Source organism: Nerophis ophidion, linkage group LG11, assembly GCF_033978795.1.
Source record: "Nerophis ophidion isolate RoL-2023_Sa linkage group LG11, RoL_Noph_v1.0, whole genome shotgun sequence".
Taxonomy (NCBI): domain Eukaryota; kingdom Metazoa; phylum Chordata; class Actinopteri; order Syngnathiformes; family Syngnathidae; genus Nerophis; species Nerophis ophidion.
Window position 1 is genome coordinate 6,349,748 of NC_084621.1, and position 15,000 is coordinate 6,364,747.

The 15,000-nt window shown below is 40.1% G+C and overlaps 1 protein-coding gene across 2 annotated transcripts in view; it reads right to left on the minus strand.

The window, feature by feature from the left end:
- Nucleotides 1-9,830, minus strand: part of rpz4 (rapunzel 4) — an 11,915-nt gene extending 2,085 nt beyond the window's left edge. Inside the window, exon 1 of one of the 2 annotated variants that reach the window (XM_061914973.1) lies at nucleotides 9,673-9,830. In XM_061914973.1, coding sequence (XP_061770957.1) covers nucleotides 9,673-9,783 — 111 coding nt within the window. In that variant the 5' untranslated portion in view covers nucleotides 9,784-9,830. The other variant, XM_061914974.1, reaches the window with a different exon arrangement.
- Between the last annotated feature and the right edge of the window lie 5,170 nt (nucleotides 9,831-15,000).

Below are 15,000 nucleotides of genomic sequence, written 5' to 3' on the forward strand. Positions count from 1 at the left end.
AAGCTGCTTCTACAGCGACATGAAGACCAACCAGCGAGTACATCAAGCTGCTTCTACAGCGACATGAAGACCAACCAGTGAGTACATCAAGCTGCTTCTACAGCGACATGAAGACCAACCAGTGAGTACATCAAGCTGCTTCTACAGCAACATGAAGACCAACCAGTGAGTACATCAAGCTGCTTCTACAGCGACATGAAGACCAACCAGTGAGTACATCAAGCTGCTTCTACAGCGACATGAAGACCAACCAGCGAGTACATCAAGCTGCTTCTACAGCGACATGAAGACCAACCAGTGAGTACATCATGCTGCTTTCTTTGACCAGGACTACAAAAGGACTAAATGTCAATGACATCAATAATATCTTTATCTCCTTTCAATGCTAAAGAAGTCCTTTTATGGTAAGTGTTGGGGATCGTCCAATAGCAGCAGAATACAAGTATCGGATGATATCCGCCTGCATCTAAAATGTATCATCTATAATGGTATCAGCGCCGATACAAGCAGCATGTTTACATCTAAATGTCCTCCAATAAATACACATGGTCGGTCTTTTCTTGTAGTTTAGGCTATTCGGCAGCTGCACAACAGCTAAGCACACAATAGCACAGAAGCTAGACGCACATAAGTGTCTGTAATTCAACAATAAAACAGCACATTTCTCAATACAAACCCAATGATTATATTTGCATATTGCTTACACATACAAAGAAAGAATCCAGTAACAAACGTGTCTGCATCATACAATTTACTTATTCTAATGAATTATTATTGCCAAAACACATTTCTACTCCACTTCCACTTAAAGACAGCATAGATCTATCATAACTGCCATTATTTTGACTTATTTCACTTCATCAAGCCTTTTCTAATATTCCACACTACAAAATAATCGATGTACTACGATTCTTGCCGTATTGGATTAACAATTGTATTAGCCAGTGCTCCTCATGAATCCAGCAGAGGGCGCTGTCTCACCAGTCCTTTCACACAACATTTTTGGGCAGGAAGATGCTTTGAGAAGCCGTGATGTTGCCTAACACTGCAATGTTTTCTTCATGCGTAAGAATACATTTAAAATGTGTAATACATGCTAAGCAGAGTAACAAAAAGAGGCATTTTGTGTGTGTCGGGGTTATGAAAATGTTTTTTTTAATCTTTTTGCTATTTGTTAGGTTGGAGTAACATAATCCCAGGGAATAACAAAGATCTACTGTCTTGGCAATGGTATGAATAATACTACAAAATGGTAAAATAACATTCCACTTTTTAATGATTTGTTTTTTAATATATTTAAAAATGTGCCTCTTTGCAAACTTAGCCGTGGGCTACAAATGGCCCCCCGGAGCCAACTTCGGACAGCCCTGGTTCAAACTGTCACCATCCTAACATAAAAGACTGTATGACCTTAGCACAGTACCGTTTGACCAATTATACATCCAATTCATCTCATCTCCTGAGAGCGCTTCTAGCATGGAACCTTCCCAAGTTGCCACGGCAACAAGGCCATGTCAAATACCCGCTTGCTCCATTTGCAGGGGATTTTGCAGCAAATGTCAATTATGTACAATAACTTTCTATCTGAAAGTCAAATGGACATACAGAAACATACCAATGCCACAGAAGCATACGTAGTAAGACCATCCATCCATTTTCTACCGCTTATTCCCTTTTGGGGTTGCGGGGGGCGCTGGCGCCTATCTCAGCTACAATCGGGTGGAAGGCGGGGTACACCCTGGACAAGTCGCCACCTCATCACAGGGCCAACACAGATAGACAGACAACATTCACACTCACATTCACACACTAGGGCCAATTTAGTGTTGCCAATCAACCTATCCCCAGGTGCATGTCTTTGGAAGTGGGAGGAAGCCGGAGTACCCGGAGGGAACCCACGCACTCACGGGGAGAACATGCAAACTCCACACAGAAAGATCCCGAGCCTGGATTTGAACCCAGGACTGCAGGACCTTCGTATTGTGAGGCAGACGCACTAACCCCTCTGCCACCGTGAAGCCCTCGTAGTAAGACCATTCCATTTGATTTGAGCCTGAATAACTGAGCATTGTAAAACTTTATTTTGAAAAAGAAAAACCCCAGCATTTCCTGTCATTTCTCAGTAATAACCCATTAAAAAAACAAAGATTAGGGTCAATATACACACGATACAAAAGGACTATTGAGGGGAATTATAGTTTAAAAACCTTAAAATATGTTACCTAATATTTTAGTCTACTTTTCAGTACAAAAAAAATCTATATTATAGTTGTGAATAATTTCTTCTCCATCCATCCATTTTCAAACTGCTTGTCCCACTCGGGGTCACGGGTTAGTGTTGCCAGTCAACCTATCCCCAGGTGCATGTCTTTGGAGGTGGGAGGGGCCTATCCCCAGGTGCATGTCTTTGGAGGTGGGAGGGGCCTATCCCCAGGTGCATGTCTTTGGAGGTGGGAGGGGCCTATCCCCAGGTGCATGTCTTTGGAGGTGGGAGGAAGCTGGAGTAGAACCTAACAGTCACGGGGAGAAGATGCAAACTCCACACGGAAAGACCCCGGTTATCAACACATTATACTTTAATAATTAATATTAGACATATTTGTTTGATTTATTAACAAACCGCAAATGTTCCAATTCAATATTTTGTGTTAAAAATGCAAAAATGATAGACTTATATGTCTTTTTAAAGACAAAGCTTTGTTATTATGTTTTACACATTTCAGCTTTTATATGGTGCGTTTTTGCTCTATTTTCCCATGCTTCATTGATGTCAAGTTGTTTTAAACTTATTGTAGAGGACACTTTATTAACTCAACTCCAGCAGGTTTTTTTTCACACTACAACTATTTAGAAAAGTTGAGTTACAAAGCTTCAATCAAAGAGAAATAAAATATAGCATCCAATTATCACTCAGTCTAAATATGGTCCCAAGCTTGGTGAATAATCTGTGTTTTGTCAAGCGAGGGTGATTACATACACGGGGTTTCTCCGCTCTTATAAACATTTTGTTTTCCACTAAATGCACCACGACCTTGGTCATATGCTCGTCACAAAGACATCAAAGATGTGACGTAGCATCAAAGTGTTTGAAGGAAGTGTGATTATAATAGTATCCTTTGATGACCATAAGTGCTGCCTTGTGGTGTTGGCGTTTACAATTTGAGGGAAGGCCTTTTAGACCAGGAATGTCCAAACCAAAAGAGCATAAAACAAACAAAATAATAGTTCAAATGTAAAATCGACAGATATATCTGAAGTTGACCTCGTAACTTAAGTCTTGTAAGTAAAAAGAAACTAATAAAAATGCATCACTTTATGAGTGGGGCACCTTTTTGATGCCAAATATATTTATTGGGATTTTATTTATATTTTCACTGTTATTACTCAAAAATAATAATTAAAATCAATGGTGTCCTGTATTATTGATCTTTTTAAGGCTCTAATTACTTCACCTCAAACATTGTTTTCTGAATGTTCTGGGCAGTGGGGGGAATACTGCATATTTCTGTGTTATTGTAAAAAACAAAGTTGTCTTTGACAGAAAAGGCATAAAACCTTTTTTATTATTTTTTTTTAATTTTATATCAACCTGAAGTTGATATACTGTAGATCAGTGGTTCTCAACCTTTTTTCAGTGATGTACCCCCTGTGAACATTCTTTTAATTCAAGTACCCCCTAATCAGAGCAAAGCATTTTTGGTTGAAAAAAAGAGATAAAGAAGTAAAATACAGCACTATGTCATCAGTTTCTGATTTATTAAACTGTATAACAGTGCAAAATATTGCTCATTTGTAGTGGTCTTTCTTGAACTATTTGGTAAAAAAGGTATAGAAATGACTAAAAACTTGTTGAAAAATAAACAAGTGATTCAATTATAAGTAAAGATTTCTCCACATAGAAGTAATGATCAAGTTAAAGTGCCCTCTTTGGGGATTGTAATAGAGATCCATCTGGATTCATCAACTTAATTCTTAACATTTATTCACCAAAAAATAAATCTTTAACAACAATATTTATGGAACATGTCCACAAAAAATCTAGCTGTCAACACTGAATATTGCATTGTTGTATTTGTTTTTTTTCAATGTTTATGAACTTACATTCATATTTTGTTGAAGTATTATTCAATAAATATATTCATAAAGGATTTTTGAATAGTTGCTCTTTTTAAAAATCTCATGTACCCCTTGGCATACCTTCAAGTACCCCCATTTGAGAACCACTGCTGTAGATGTTTACTATAAGCATTAAATAATTTAAAAAATGAAATAATTTGACTTGTTTTTAAAATTAGACCCTGTATGGTCCCCGGCAGCCCTATAGGTAAAAAAGAATTAAATAAATCCATACATTTTGTTATGGTTTAAAAATGAAAAATTTCAAGATGGCCCCCCTATGCTTTATTTATTCCGTGTGCGGCCCTCAGTGGAAAAAGTTTGGACATCCCTGATTGGATATTTAGAAAGCACTAATAAATATATCCGTCATCATGTCTTTCATAATGATTATGAAGGCAACAATACAGAAATAGTGTTTTGTTCCCCTGGAACTATGACTCATTTGATGAAGCCAGTTGTCAGTGGCACGCATGCGCAGAGTGAGCAACTGCCGAGGCCTAATTTGCATGTGCATTATAAACGGCTCCCAAACGAATCCCTCACTCAAAAGAGCCGCTCAAAGACTCGATTCGTTCGCGCACGTCACATCTCTATTGTAGTCTGGCCTCGCCGCTGAAAGCTAACAGGCTTGTCGTGAGCACTCGACAAATGTATATGGCGTCACATTAGTGCCAAAATCCAAAAACTTATCGCGCGCCGATTCTCCATTTCGTGCGAGCGTGTGGTGCCTATTTGTGTGCGCGCGGTGCCTATTTGTGTGCGCGCGGTGCCTATGTGTGTGCGCGCGGTGCCTATGTGTGTGCGCGCGGTGCCTATGTGTGTGCGCGCGGTGCCTATGTGTGTGCGCGCGGTGCCTATGTGTGTGCGCGCGGTGACTATTTGTGTGCGCGCAGTGCCTATGTGTGTGCGCGCGGTGCCTATGTGTGTGCGCGCGGTGCCTATGTGTGTGCGCGCGGTGCCTATGTGTGTGCGCGCGGTGCCTATGTGTGTGCGCGCGGTGACTATTTGTGTGCGCGCGGTGCCTATGTGTGTGCGCGCGGTGCCTATGTGTGTGCGCGCGGTGCCTATGTGTGTGCGTGCGGTGCCTATTTGTGTGCGCGCGGTGCCTATTTGTGTGCGCGCGGTGCCTTTTTGTGTGCGCGCGGTGCCTATTTGTGTGCGCGCGGTGCCTATTTGTGTGTGCGCGCGCCGTCTTCGCTTTGGCACTTTGTGGGCGGTTATTCTTACTCTGCCCCTTCTTTCTGATTGGTCAGGCAAAAATCGCTTAGGGCCAATCAGAAGTATAGTAGGGCGGGTCATCGTCAATATGTATTGAGATAATACAGCTCTTGTCGACAAACAAATTCTAAAAAGTCCAAATTTAGTGGAGTTGTGGAAAATACCAATTGAATTTGATCTAAAAGTATTTGAAGAAGGTAATGTCTCATCTGTTGAGAGAACATCACATAGTTAATGAAGTGTCAAGATCAATCTCTTTTCATACACATACAAGCAGTCCACACATGTCAGTCAATGATGGAAATTATACTTTCAAATATGTTTTCTTTCCTCACTTGTCCGTTTTAAAAAATATTTTTATTTATTTAATATTTGTATATGTAAATATTGAATGTATGCCACAAAGTGGGACTATTAATTTTCTTTCCTACTTTCGATTTGTTATAAATGTCAGAGTATTGTATGTATATGTATATTTAAATAGTACATGTACCATTGACATCAATAAAGTGATGGGGAGCAGCTGTCCATAGTAAGATGGAGAAACATGGAGTGTTTATTCATATCTGTGGTGAAAGGTCCATGGCAGTTCCCTGGGATTAAAAAGAAAGGACATCATGTTTTCATGGGACTATCATGGCTGAACAAGTAAGTCTTACACTATTATCTCTCAGATTTAATTTGCCTAATGTATGGAGCTAGCTTTTTTTGTTGTTTTTTTAAATACATATTTTTAACTCTGCCATCTATACTGATCTGGGCTGATGTCTAATTCTCCATAGTTTGAGTTGTTTGCAGAAACCTAAATACTTTTTATAGTAATATTAAAACCATATTCATTAATTGTAGTGATAACCTGTCATTCATTATTCTACTAAAATAGTCATTGCAATCATAACATCAATAATTAGGCCCATATGCTAATCATGTGGTCCTGATATGAAGTACACATAGATAAGTGGCTTCAGGTAGACTCTGGTGTAAACTTCAAGTAGATAGAGGAAAGAAAATTAATAGTCCCACATTGTGGCATACATTCAATATTTACATATACAAATATTAAATAAATAGTGAGGAAAGAAAACATATTTGAAAATATAATTTCCATCATTGACTGACATCTGCAGACTAGTTGTATGTGTATGAAAAGAGAGATACTGATCTTGACACAAACAAATTCTAAAAGTCTTTGAAGAAGGTAATATCTTATCTGTTGAGAGATCATCACATAGTTAATCCATCCATCCATCCATCCATTTTCTACCGCTTATTCCCTTTCGGGGTCACGGGGGGCGCTGGCGCCTATCTCAGCTACAATCGGGCGGAAGGCAGGGTACACCCTGGACAAGTCGCCACCTCATCACAGGGCTAACACAGATAGACAGACAACATTCACACTCACATTCACACACTAGGGCCAATTTAGTGTTGCCAATCAACCTATCCCCACACATAGTTAATGAAGATCAATATCCCTCTTTTCATACACATACAACCAGTCCACAGATGTCAGTCAATGATGGAAACTATATTTTCAAATATCTTTTCTTTCCTTACTTGTCTGTTTTAAAAAATATTTTTATTTATATAATATTTGTATATATGCCACAATGAGGGACTATTAATTTTCTTTCCTCTATCTACTTTGGGTTTACACCAGAGTCTACCTGAAGCCACTTATCTATGTGTACTTCATATCAGGACCACATGATTAGCATATGGGCCTAATTATTGATGTTATGATTGCAATGACTATTTTAGTAGAATAATGAATGACAGGTTATCACTACAATTAATGAATATGGTTTTAATATTACTATAAAAAGTATTTAGGTTTCTGCAAACAACTCAAACTATGGAGAATTAGACATCAGCCCAGATCAGTATAGATGGCAGAGTTAAAAAAATGTATTTAAAAAAACAACAAAAAAAGCTAGCTCCATACATTAGGCAAATTAAATATGAGAGATAATAGTGTAAGACTTACTTGTTCAGCCATGATAGTCCCATGAAAACATGTGATTTATAACTAATTAAACCGTTTGGAAATGAATTGAAAATTGAGCAAGTTTAAATTTAAATTTAAATAATTAAAATAGTACATGTTCCTTGACTAGTTGTGATTATTTAAATAGTACATGTTCCTTGACTAGTTGTGATTATTTAAATAGTACATGTTCCTTAACTAGTTGTGGTTATTTAAATAATACATGTTCCTTAACTAGTTGTGGTTATTTAAATAATACATGTTCCTTGACTAGTTGTGATTATTTAAATAGTACATGTTCCTTGACTAGTTGTGATTATTTAAATAGTACATGTTCCTTAACTAGTTGTGGTTATTTAAATAATACATGTTCCTTGACTAGTTGTGATTATTTAAATAGTACATATTCCTTGACTAGTTGTGATTATTTAAATAGTACATGTTCCTTGACTAGTTGTGATTATTTAAATAGTACATGTTCCTTAACTAGTTGTGGTTATTTAAATAGTACATGTTCCTTGACTAGTTGTGATTATTTAAATAGTACATGTTCCTTAACTAGTTGTGGTTATTTAAATAATACATGTTCCTTGACTAGTTGTGATTATTTAAATAGTACATATTCCTTGACTAGTTGTGATTATTTAAATAGTACATGTTCCTTGACTAGTTGTGATTATTTAAATAGTACATGTTCCTTGACTAGTTGTGATTATTTAAATAGTACATGTTCCTTAACTAGTTGTGGTTATTTAAATAATACATGTTCCTTGACTAGTTGTGGTTATTTAAATAATACATGTTCCTTGACTAGTTGTGATTATTTAAATAGTACATGTTCCTTGACTAGTTGTGATTATTTAAATAGTACATGTTCCTTAACTAGTTGTGGTTATTTAAATAATACATGTTCCTTGACTAGTTGTGATTATTTAAATAGTACATGTTCCTTGACTAGTTGTGATTATTTAAATAATACATGTTCCTTAACTAGTTGTGGTTATTTAAATAATACATGTTCCTTGACTAGTTGTGATTATTTAAATAGTACATGTTCCTTGACTAGTTGTGATTATTTAAATAGTACATGTTCCTTGACAAGTATGTAGTGGGCGGGACCAGCTACCTGCGGTAAGATGGCCGCCACGTTGCCATTGACTGACAGCACTCAGAGCCAATCAGAAAGAAGGAGCCGTCTAAGCATTCCCGCCCCCAAAGTGCCAAAACAAACATGACAGCGGGAGGAGAGATGCCAGACCGAGACGGAGCGCGCACATATAGGCACCGCGCCCGCGCACATATAGGCACCGCGCGCGCAAAAAGGCGAATCGCGCGCGCAAAATGGCACCGCGTGCGCGCAAAAGTGTGTCGCGCGCGCGCGCGAAGTGGCGAATCAGCGCGCGATAACAGTTTTTATGCGCTTGGATTTTTGGCACTAATGTGACGTCATACTTGTATCCATTCAAGTTGAGGACGACCTCTTGGCTCCAGATGGAGGATGTAGAAGATGTACAAAATATAGAAAATGTACAAGATGTAGAAGATGTACAATATGTAGAAGATGTAGAAAATGGACAAGATGTAGAAAATGTACAAAATATAGAAAATGTATGTACAAGATGTAGAAAATGTACAAGATGTAGAAAATGTAGAAAATGTACAAGATGTACAAGATGTACAAGAAGTAGAAAAAGTAGAAGAAGTAGAAGAAGTAGAAGGTGAAATAAGCAGCGCTGCTCCCGGAAGAAGACGAGTTGGAGCAGGCGGGCTAGCCGGCCACGCCCAGAAAAGTTGGCCTTGATAAATAGTTTGCTTGTTTTAGACTAAATATGTCAATAGTTTGCTTGTTTTAGACTAAATATGTCAATAGTTTGCTTGTTTTAGACTAAATATGTCAATAGTTTGCTTGATTTAGACTAAATATGTCAATAGTTTGCTTGTTTTAGACTAAATGTGTCAATAGTTTGCTTGATTTAGACTAAATATGTCAATAGTTTGCTTGTTTTGGACTAAATGTGTCAATAGTTTGCTTGATTTAGACTAAATATGTCAATAGTTTGCTTGTTTTAGACTAAATGTGTCAATAGTTTGCTTGTTTTAGACTAAATATGTCAATAGTTTGCTTGATTTAGACTAAATATGTCAATAGTTTGTTTGTTTTAGACTAAATATGTCTTTATTGGACCAAAGGACACGTCTTACGATCACGTGACGACGTTAAAGACATTTTAGAGTATAAACACTAGACCTCCACCATCCATTCTTGAGCAAAAGTCGGTTAAAAGTGTTTTTATCTTATCAGAGAACATTGTCAGAGATACTTTTGAAGCAAAGCTAGCAGAACTCACCTCTTTAAAGTCAACAGACAAAAGTTGGACAAAAAAACAAAAGTGTTTTTCGACTCGGCGTTGTCTTTTTCTGGTCACGTGACCGTGACGTTGCAGCGGCGCATCCAACATGGGCGGTGAGATTCAACAAGTGACTTTTGTCGCCGGTCTGCCACTACTAACTTAACCAACTGAAAAGCACTCATAAGTAGTTACTTATGATAACAGCATTGTTGAATTACAAATACTGAAAGAGGTGTATGTTTGGTTGTCAGTCAGACAGGAGGCGCTCCCCCTTCACTAAAATACAAATGGTACAGTCCTGGCCCTGTTAGCAGAACTTTACACTGCGTCATCCAACCCGGAAGTAGGCTGTCATCTCATAATGGGCGTGGCTCAACTCTTTATTCTAACCACCTTTTATTGCAGCATTCTGCTCACTTTTGTGGAAAAGACAGCACACTTTTTATTCTAACCACCTTTTATTGCAGCATTCTGTTCACTTTTGTGGAAAAGACAGCACACTTTTTATTCTAACCACCTTTTATTGCAGCATTCTGCTCACTTTTGTGGAAAAGACAGCACACTTTTTATTCTAACCACCTTTTATTGCAGCATTCTGTTCACTTTTATGGAAAGGACAGCACAATTTTTATTCCAACCACCTTTTATTGCAGCATTCTGTTCACTTTTGTGGAAAAGACAGCACAATTACTGCTAGTCTTTCAAACATTTATGTAGTAAAAAAAAAAAAAAAACACCTCAATATGTCATAAATGGGTTGTACTTGTATAGCGCTTTTCTACCTTCAAGGTACTCAAAGCGCTTTAAAAATGTTAAATTGTATTGAAAAAAAATACATAACTAAAGTACTCAAAGCGCTTTAAAAATGTTAAATTGTATTGAAAAAAAATACATAACTAAAGGATACTGACAAAATCAACACATAATAATCTTTGATCTTAAACATGAATCGGGGTCTTGCTCCGACACTCAACACTGTATTTGGGACCTTCCACTGCATCACATTTTGAATGGAAAATGTGAAGTTCAAACACAAAGTTATGGGGAAAAAAATCCCTCCAAAGCCCAACAAAACTTGAAATCCAAACGAGCTTTATAAGTTATGGCACTGAAAATGTGTGTAACAGTTTTTGTTGCCATGACCGTTGCTACTGTTACTACAGTCAGTTATGTAATTGTTGTTAGGTTATGGTTATCGATTGGTGAGGATTTCTGGTTTTCACCCAGGTGGCCTGGGTTGGACGCCCAGTATGAGAACTCATTTTTACCATGAATTGATTAACGTGAACCCCGACTTAAGCAAGTTGAAAAACATATTGGGGTGTTACCATTTAGTGGTCAATTGTAGGGAATATGTACTGTACTGTGCAATCTACTAATACAATTTTCAATCAATAAAACATTATTGTTGTCACGTTACTGCTGTTGTGTAACGGTTACCTCTGTGACCATTGCTGCTGTTACTACAGTCAGTGGTTACGTTATTTATTGTTGTCTCCAATGTTACATTACCGTTCTTACTGTCACCAGTTTTACGCTACCCCTGATACATTAGGTTTGTTGTTACTGTTCTCACCGAAGTTATGTTAGCATTGTTATTGACTAATGATCTATTGCTAACGATGGATTCTGATGCGTCATCTATGTTGCTGCTCCTCGATTTTAGCGCTGCTTTCGATACCGTCGATCATAATATTTTATTAGAACGTATCAAAACACGAATTGGTATGTCAGACTTAGCCCTGTCTTGGTTTAACTCTTATCTTACTGATAGGATGCAGTGTGTCTCCTATAACAGTGTGACCTCGGACTACGTTAAGGTAACGTGTGGAGTTCCCCAGGGTTCGGTCCTTGGCCCTGCCCTCTTCAGCATCTACATGCTGCCGCTAGGTGACATCATACGCAAATACGGTATTAGCTTTCACTGTTATGCTGATGACACCCAACTCTACATGCCCCTAAAGCTGACCAACACGCCGGATTGTAGTCAGTTGGAGGCGTGTCTTAATGAAATTAAACAATGGATGTCCGCTAACTTTTTGCAACTCAACGCCAAAAAAACGGGAATGCTGATTATCGGTCCTGCTAGACACCGACCTCTATTTAATAATACAACTCTAACATTTGACAACCAAACAATTAAACAAGGCGACACGGTAAAGAATCTGGGTATTATCTTCGACCCAACTCTCTCCTTTGAGGCACACATTAAAAGCGTTACTAAAACGGCCTTCTTTCATCTCCGTAATATCGCTAAAATTCGCTCCATTCTGTCCACTAAAGACGCTGAGATCATTATCCATGCGTTTGTTACGTCTCGCCTCGACTACTGTAACGTATTATTTTCGGGTCTCCCCATGTCTAGCATTAAAAGATTACAGTTGGTACAAAATGCGGCTGCTAGACTTTTGACAAGAACAAGAAAGTTTGATCACATTACGCCTGTACTGGCTCACCTGCACTGGCTTCCTGTGCACTTAAGATGTGACTTTAAGGTTTTACTACTTACGTATAAAATACTACACGGTCTAGCTCCATCCTATCTTGCCGATTGTATTGTACCATATGTCCCGGCAAGAAATCTGCATTCAAAGGACTCCGGCTTGTTAGTGATTCCCAAAGCCCAAAAAAAGTCTGCGGGCTATAGAGCGTTTTCCGTTCGGGCTCCAGTACTCTGGAATGCCCTCCCGGTAACAGTTCGAGATGCCACCTCAGTAGAAGCATTTAAGTCTCACCTTAAAACTCATTTGTATACTCTAGCCTTTAAATAGACTCCCTTTTTAGACCAGTTGATCTGCCGTTTCTTTTCTTTTTCTTCTATGTCCCACTCTCCCTTGTGGAGGGGGTCCGGTCCGATCCGGTGGCCATGTACTGCTTGCTTGTGTATCGGCTGGGGACATCTCTGCGATGCTGATCCGCCTCCGCTTGGGATGGTTTCCTGCTGGCTCCGCTGTGAACGGGACTCTCGCTGCTGTGTTGGATCCGCTTTGGACTGGACTCTCGCGACTGTGTTGGATCCATTGTGGATTGAACTTTCACAGTATCATGTTAGACCCGCTCGACATCCATTGCTTTCCTCCTCTCTAAGGTTCTCATAGTCATCATTGTCACCGACGTCCCACTGGGTCATTATTGTCACCGATGTCCCACTGGGTGTGAGTTTTCCTTGCCCTTATGTGGGCCTACCGAGGATGTCGTGGTGGTTTGTGCAGCCCTTTGAGACACTAGTGATTTAGGGCTATATAAGTAAACATTGATTGATTGATTGATTGGTGTTACTTTGCCAATAACACTAGCATTGCTATGGTAGCATGATGTTGTTGTCCAATAAGTCCTACTTGCAACCCTTCTATGGAAGAGTGGTCTTGAAGTCGTGGTCTGTAACCAGCAGCCGGTACACAAATGTTTGAAGGCTTTTTATACAATTAGAAGACTGGAAGAGCAGACAGGCTGCTCGTTGAGGCCTAATAACATTAACCTGAGCTCAGGGATGCTCCTAGACGGGCTGCCAGAGCGACCCTAGCATCGATCCGCTCGGCCCTGCGAGGCCACTCTGACGCTCTTGCTTCATCCGCTCTTTCATTTGTTCATTAAATATTGATATTGGACGCTAGATTCCGTCAGATGGTCAAGGAGATTCTTGGTCCATCATATTTGCATGCTTTACGTTTAAGTTGACATCCTCCAGCTGCTGCATCTTTATTTAAGCAACCCTGGACACAAGATCCTCAGATGTGACAATGTCGGCAGCTGCAGTGAGTCAATGAAGATCACAAAAGGACATCGCCCTCTGTCTGTAAACACCTTCTTACTGAACACATCCTCAAAGTGTGATGGTAGATCTTGTCAGTTTGTGGATGCTCTTCCCATCATGGCGGTCTGCACCGGCCTTTTACGAGCGGCGGCAGGGTGAGAGCTTCTGGATCAATATTTTCTACCTTGGCGAAGGCCGCATGACCGCTAATGAATCCACTGGCTTTCAGAGCAGCGTGCCTCCACTCTGCTCAGACACAAAATGTGAAGATTCATCTCCTCACCGCTAATAAACTATTTCAACGCTGGCCAAACTTTTCCCACTGAGGTCCGCACATTAAAAAATCAAAGCATTTTGATATCAATTTTCAAAATAAATATCCATCCATCCATCCATCATCTTCCGCTTATCCGAGGTCGGGTCGCGGGGGCAGCAGCCTAAGCAGGGAAGCCCAGACTTCCCTATCTCCAGCCACTTCGTCTAGCTCTTCCCGGGGGATCCCGAGGCGTTCCCAGGCCAGCCGGGAGACATAGTCTTCCCAACGTGTCCTGGGTCTTCCCCGTGGCCTCCTACCAGCTGGACGTGCCCTAAACACCTCCCTAGGGAGGCGTTCGGGTGGCATCCTGACCAGATGCCCGAACCACTTCATCTGGCTCCTCTCCATGTGGAGGAGCAGCGGCTTTACGTTGAGCTCCTCCCGGATGGCAGAGCTTCTCACCCTATCTCTAAGGGAGAGCCCCGCCACCCGGCGGAGGAAACTCATTTCGGCCGCTTGTACCCGTGATCTTATCCTTTCGGTCATGACCCAAAGCTCATGACCATAGGTGAGGATGGGAACGTAGATCGACCGGTAAATTGAGAGCTTTGCCTTCCGGCTCAGCTCCTTCTTCACCACAAAGGATCGATGCAACGTCCGCATTACTGAAGACGCCGCACCGATCCGCCTGTTGATCTCACGATCCACTCTTCCCTCACTCGTGAACAAGACTCCTAGGTACTTGAACTCCTCCACTTGGGGCAGGGTCTCCTCCCCAACCCGGAGATGGCACTCCACCCTTTTCCGGGCGAGAACCATGGACTCGGACTTGGAGGTGCTGATTCTCATTCCGGTCGCTTCACACTCGGCTGCGAACCGATCCAGTGAGAGCTGAAGATCCCGGCCAGATGAAGCCATCAGGACTACATCATCTGCAAAAAGCAGAGACCTAATCCCGTGGTCACCAAACCGGAACACCTCAACGCCTTGACTGCGCCTAGAAATTCTGTCCATAAAAGTTATGAACAGAATCGGTGACAAAGGACAGCCTTGGCGGAGTCCAACCCTCACTGGAAACGTGTCCGACTTACTGCCAGCAATGTAAATATAATATTCATATTATTTTAAGGAAATAAGAATGTCTGCTGTGTGTTGTGAGCGTCAAAATTTAAACCTTTTCTTGGTATATTATTCATCTTTTATTTATTATCAAGAGAGGTGAATCCTCTCCCCCTCTATGACAGATAAACAATTGCACATGTTGGATCTTAATAAATGTCAAGATGCCAATCAAAACGGACCAAAAAGTGTTTGA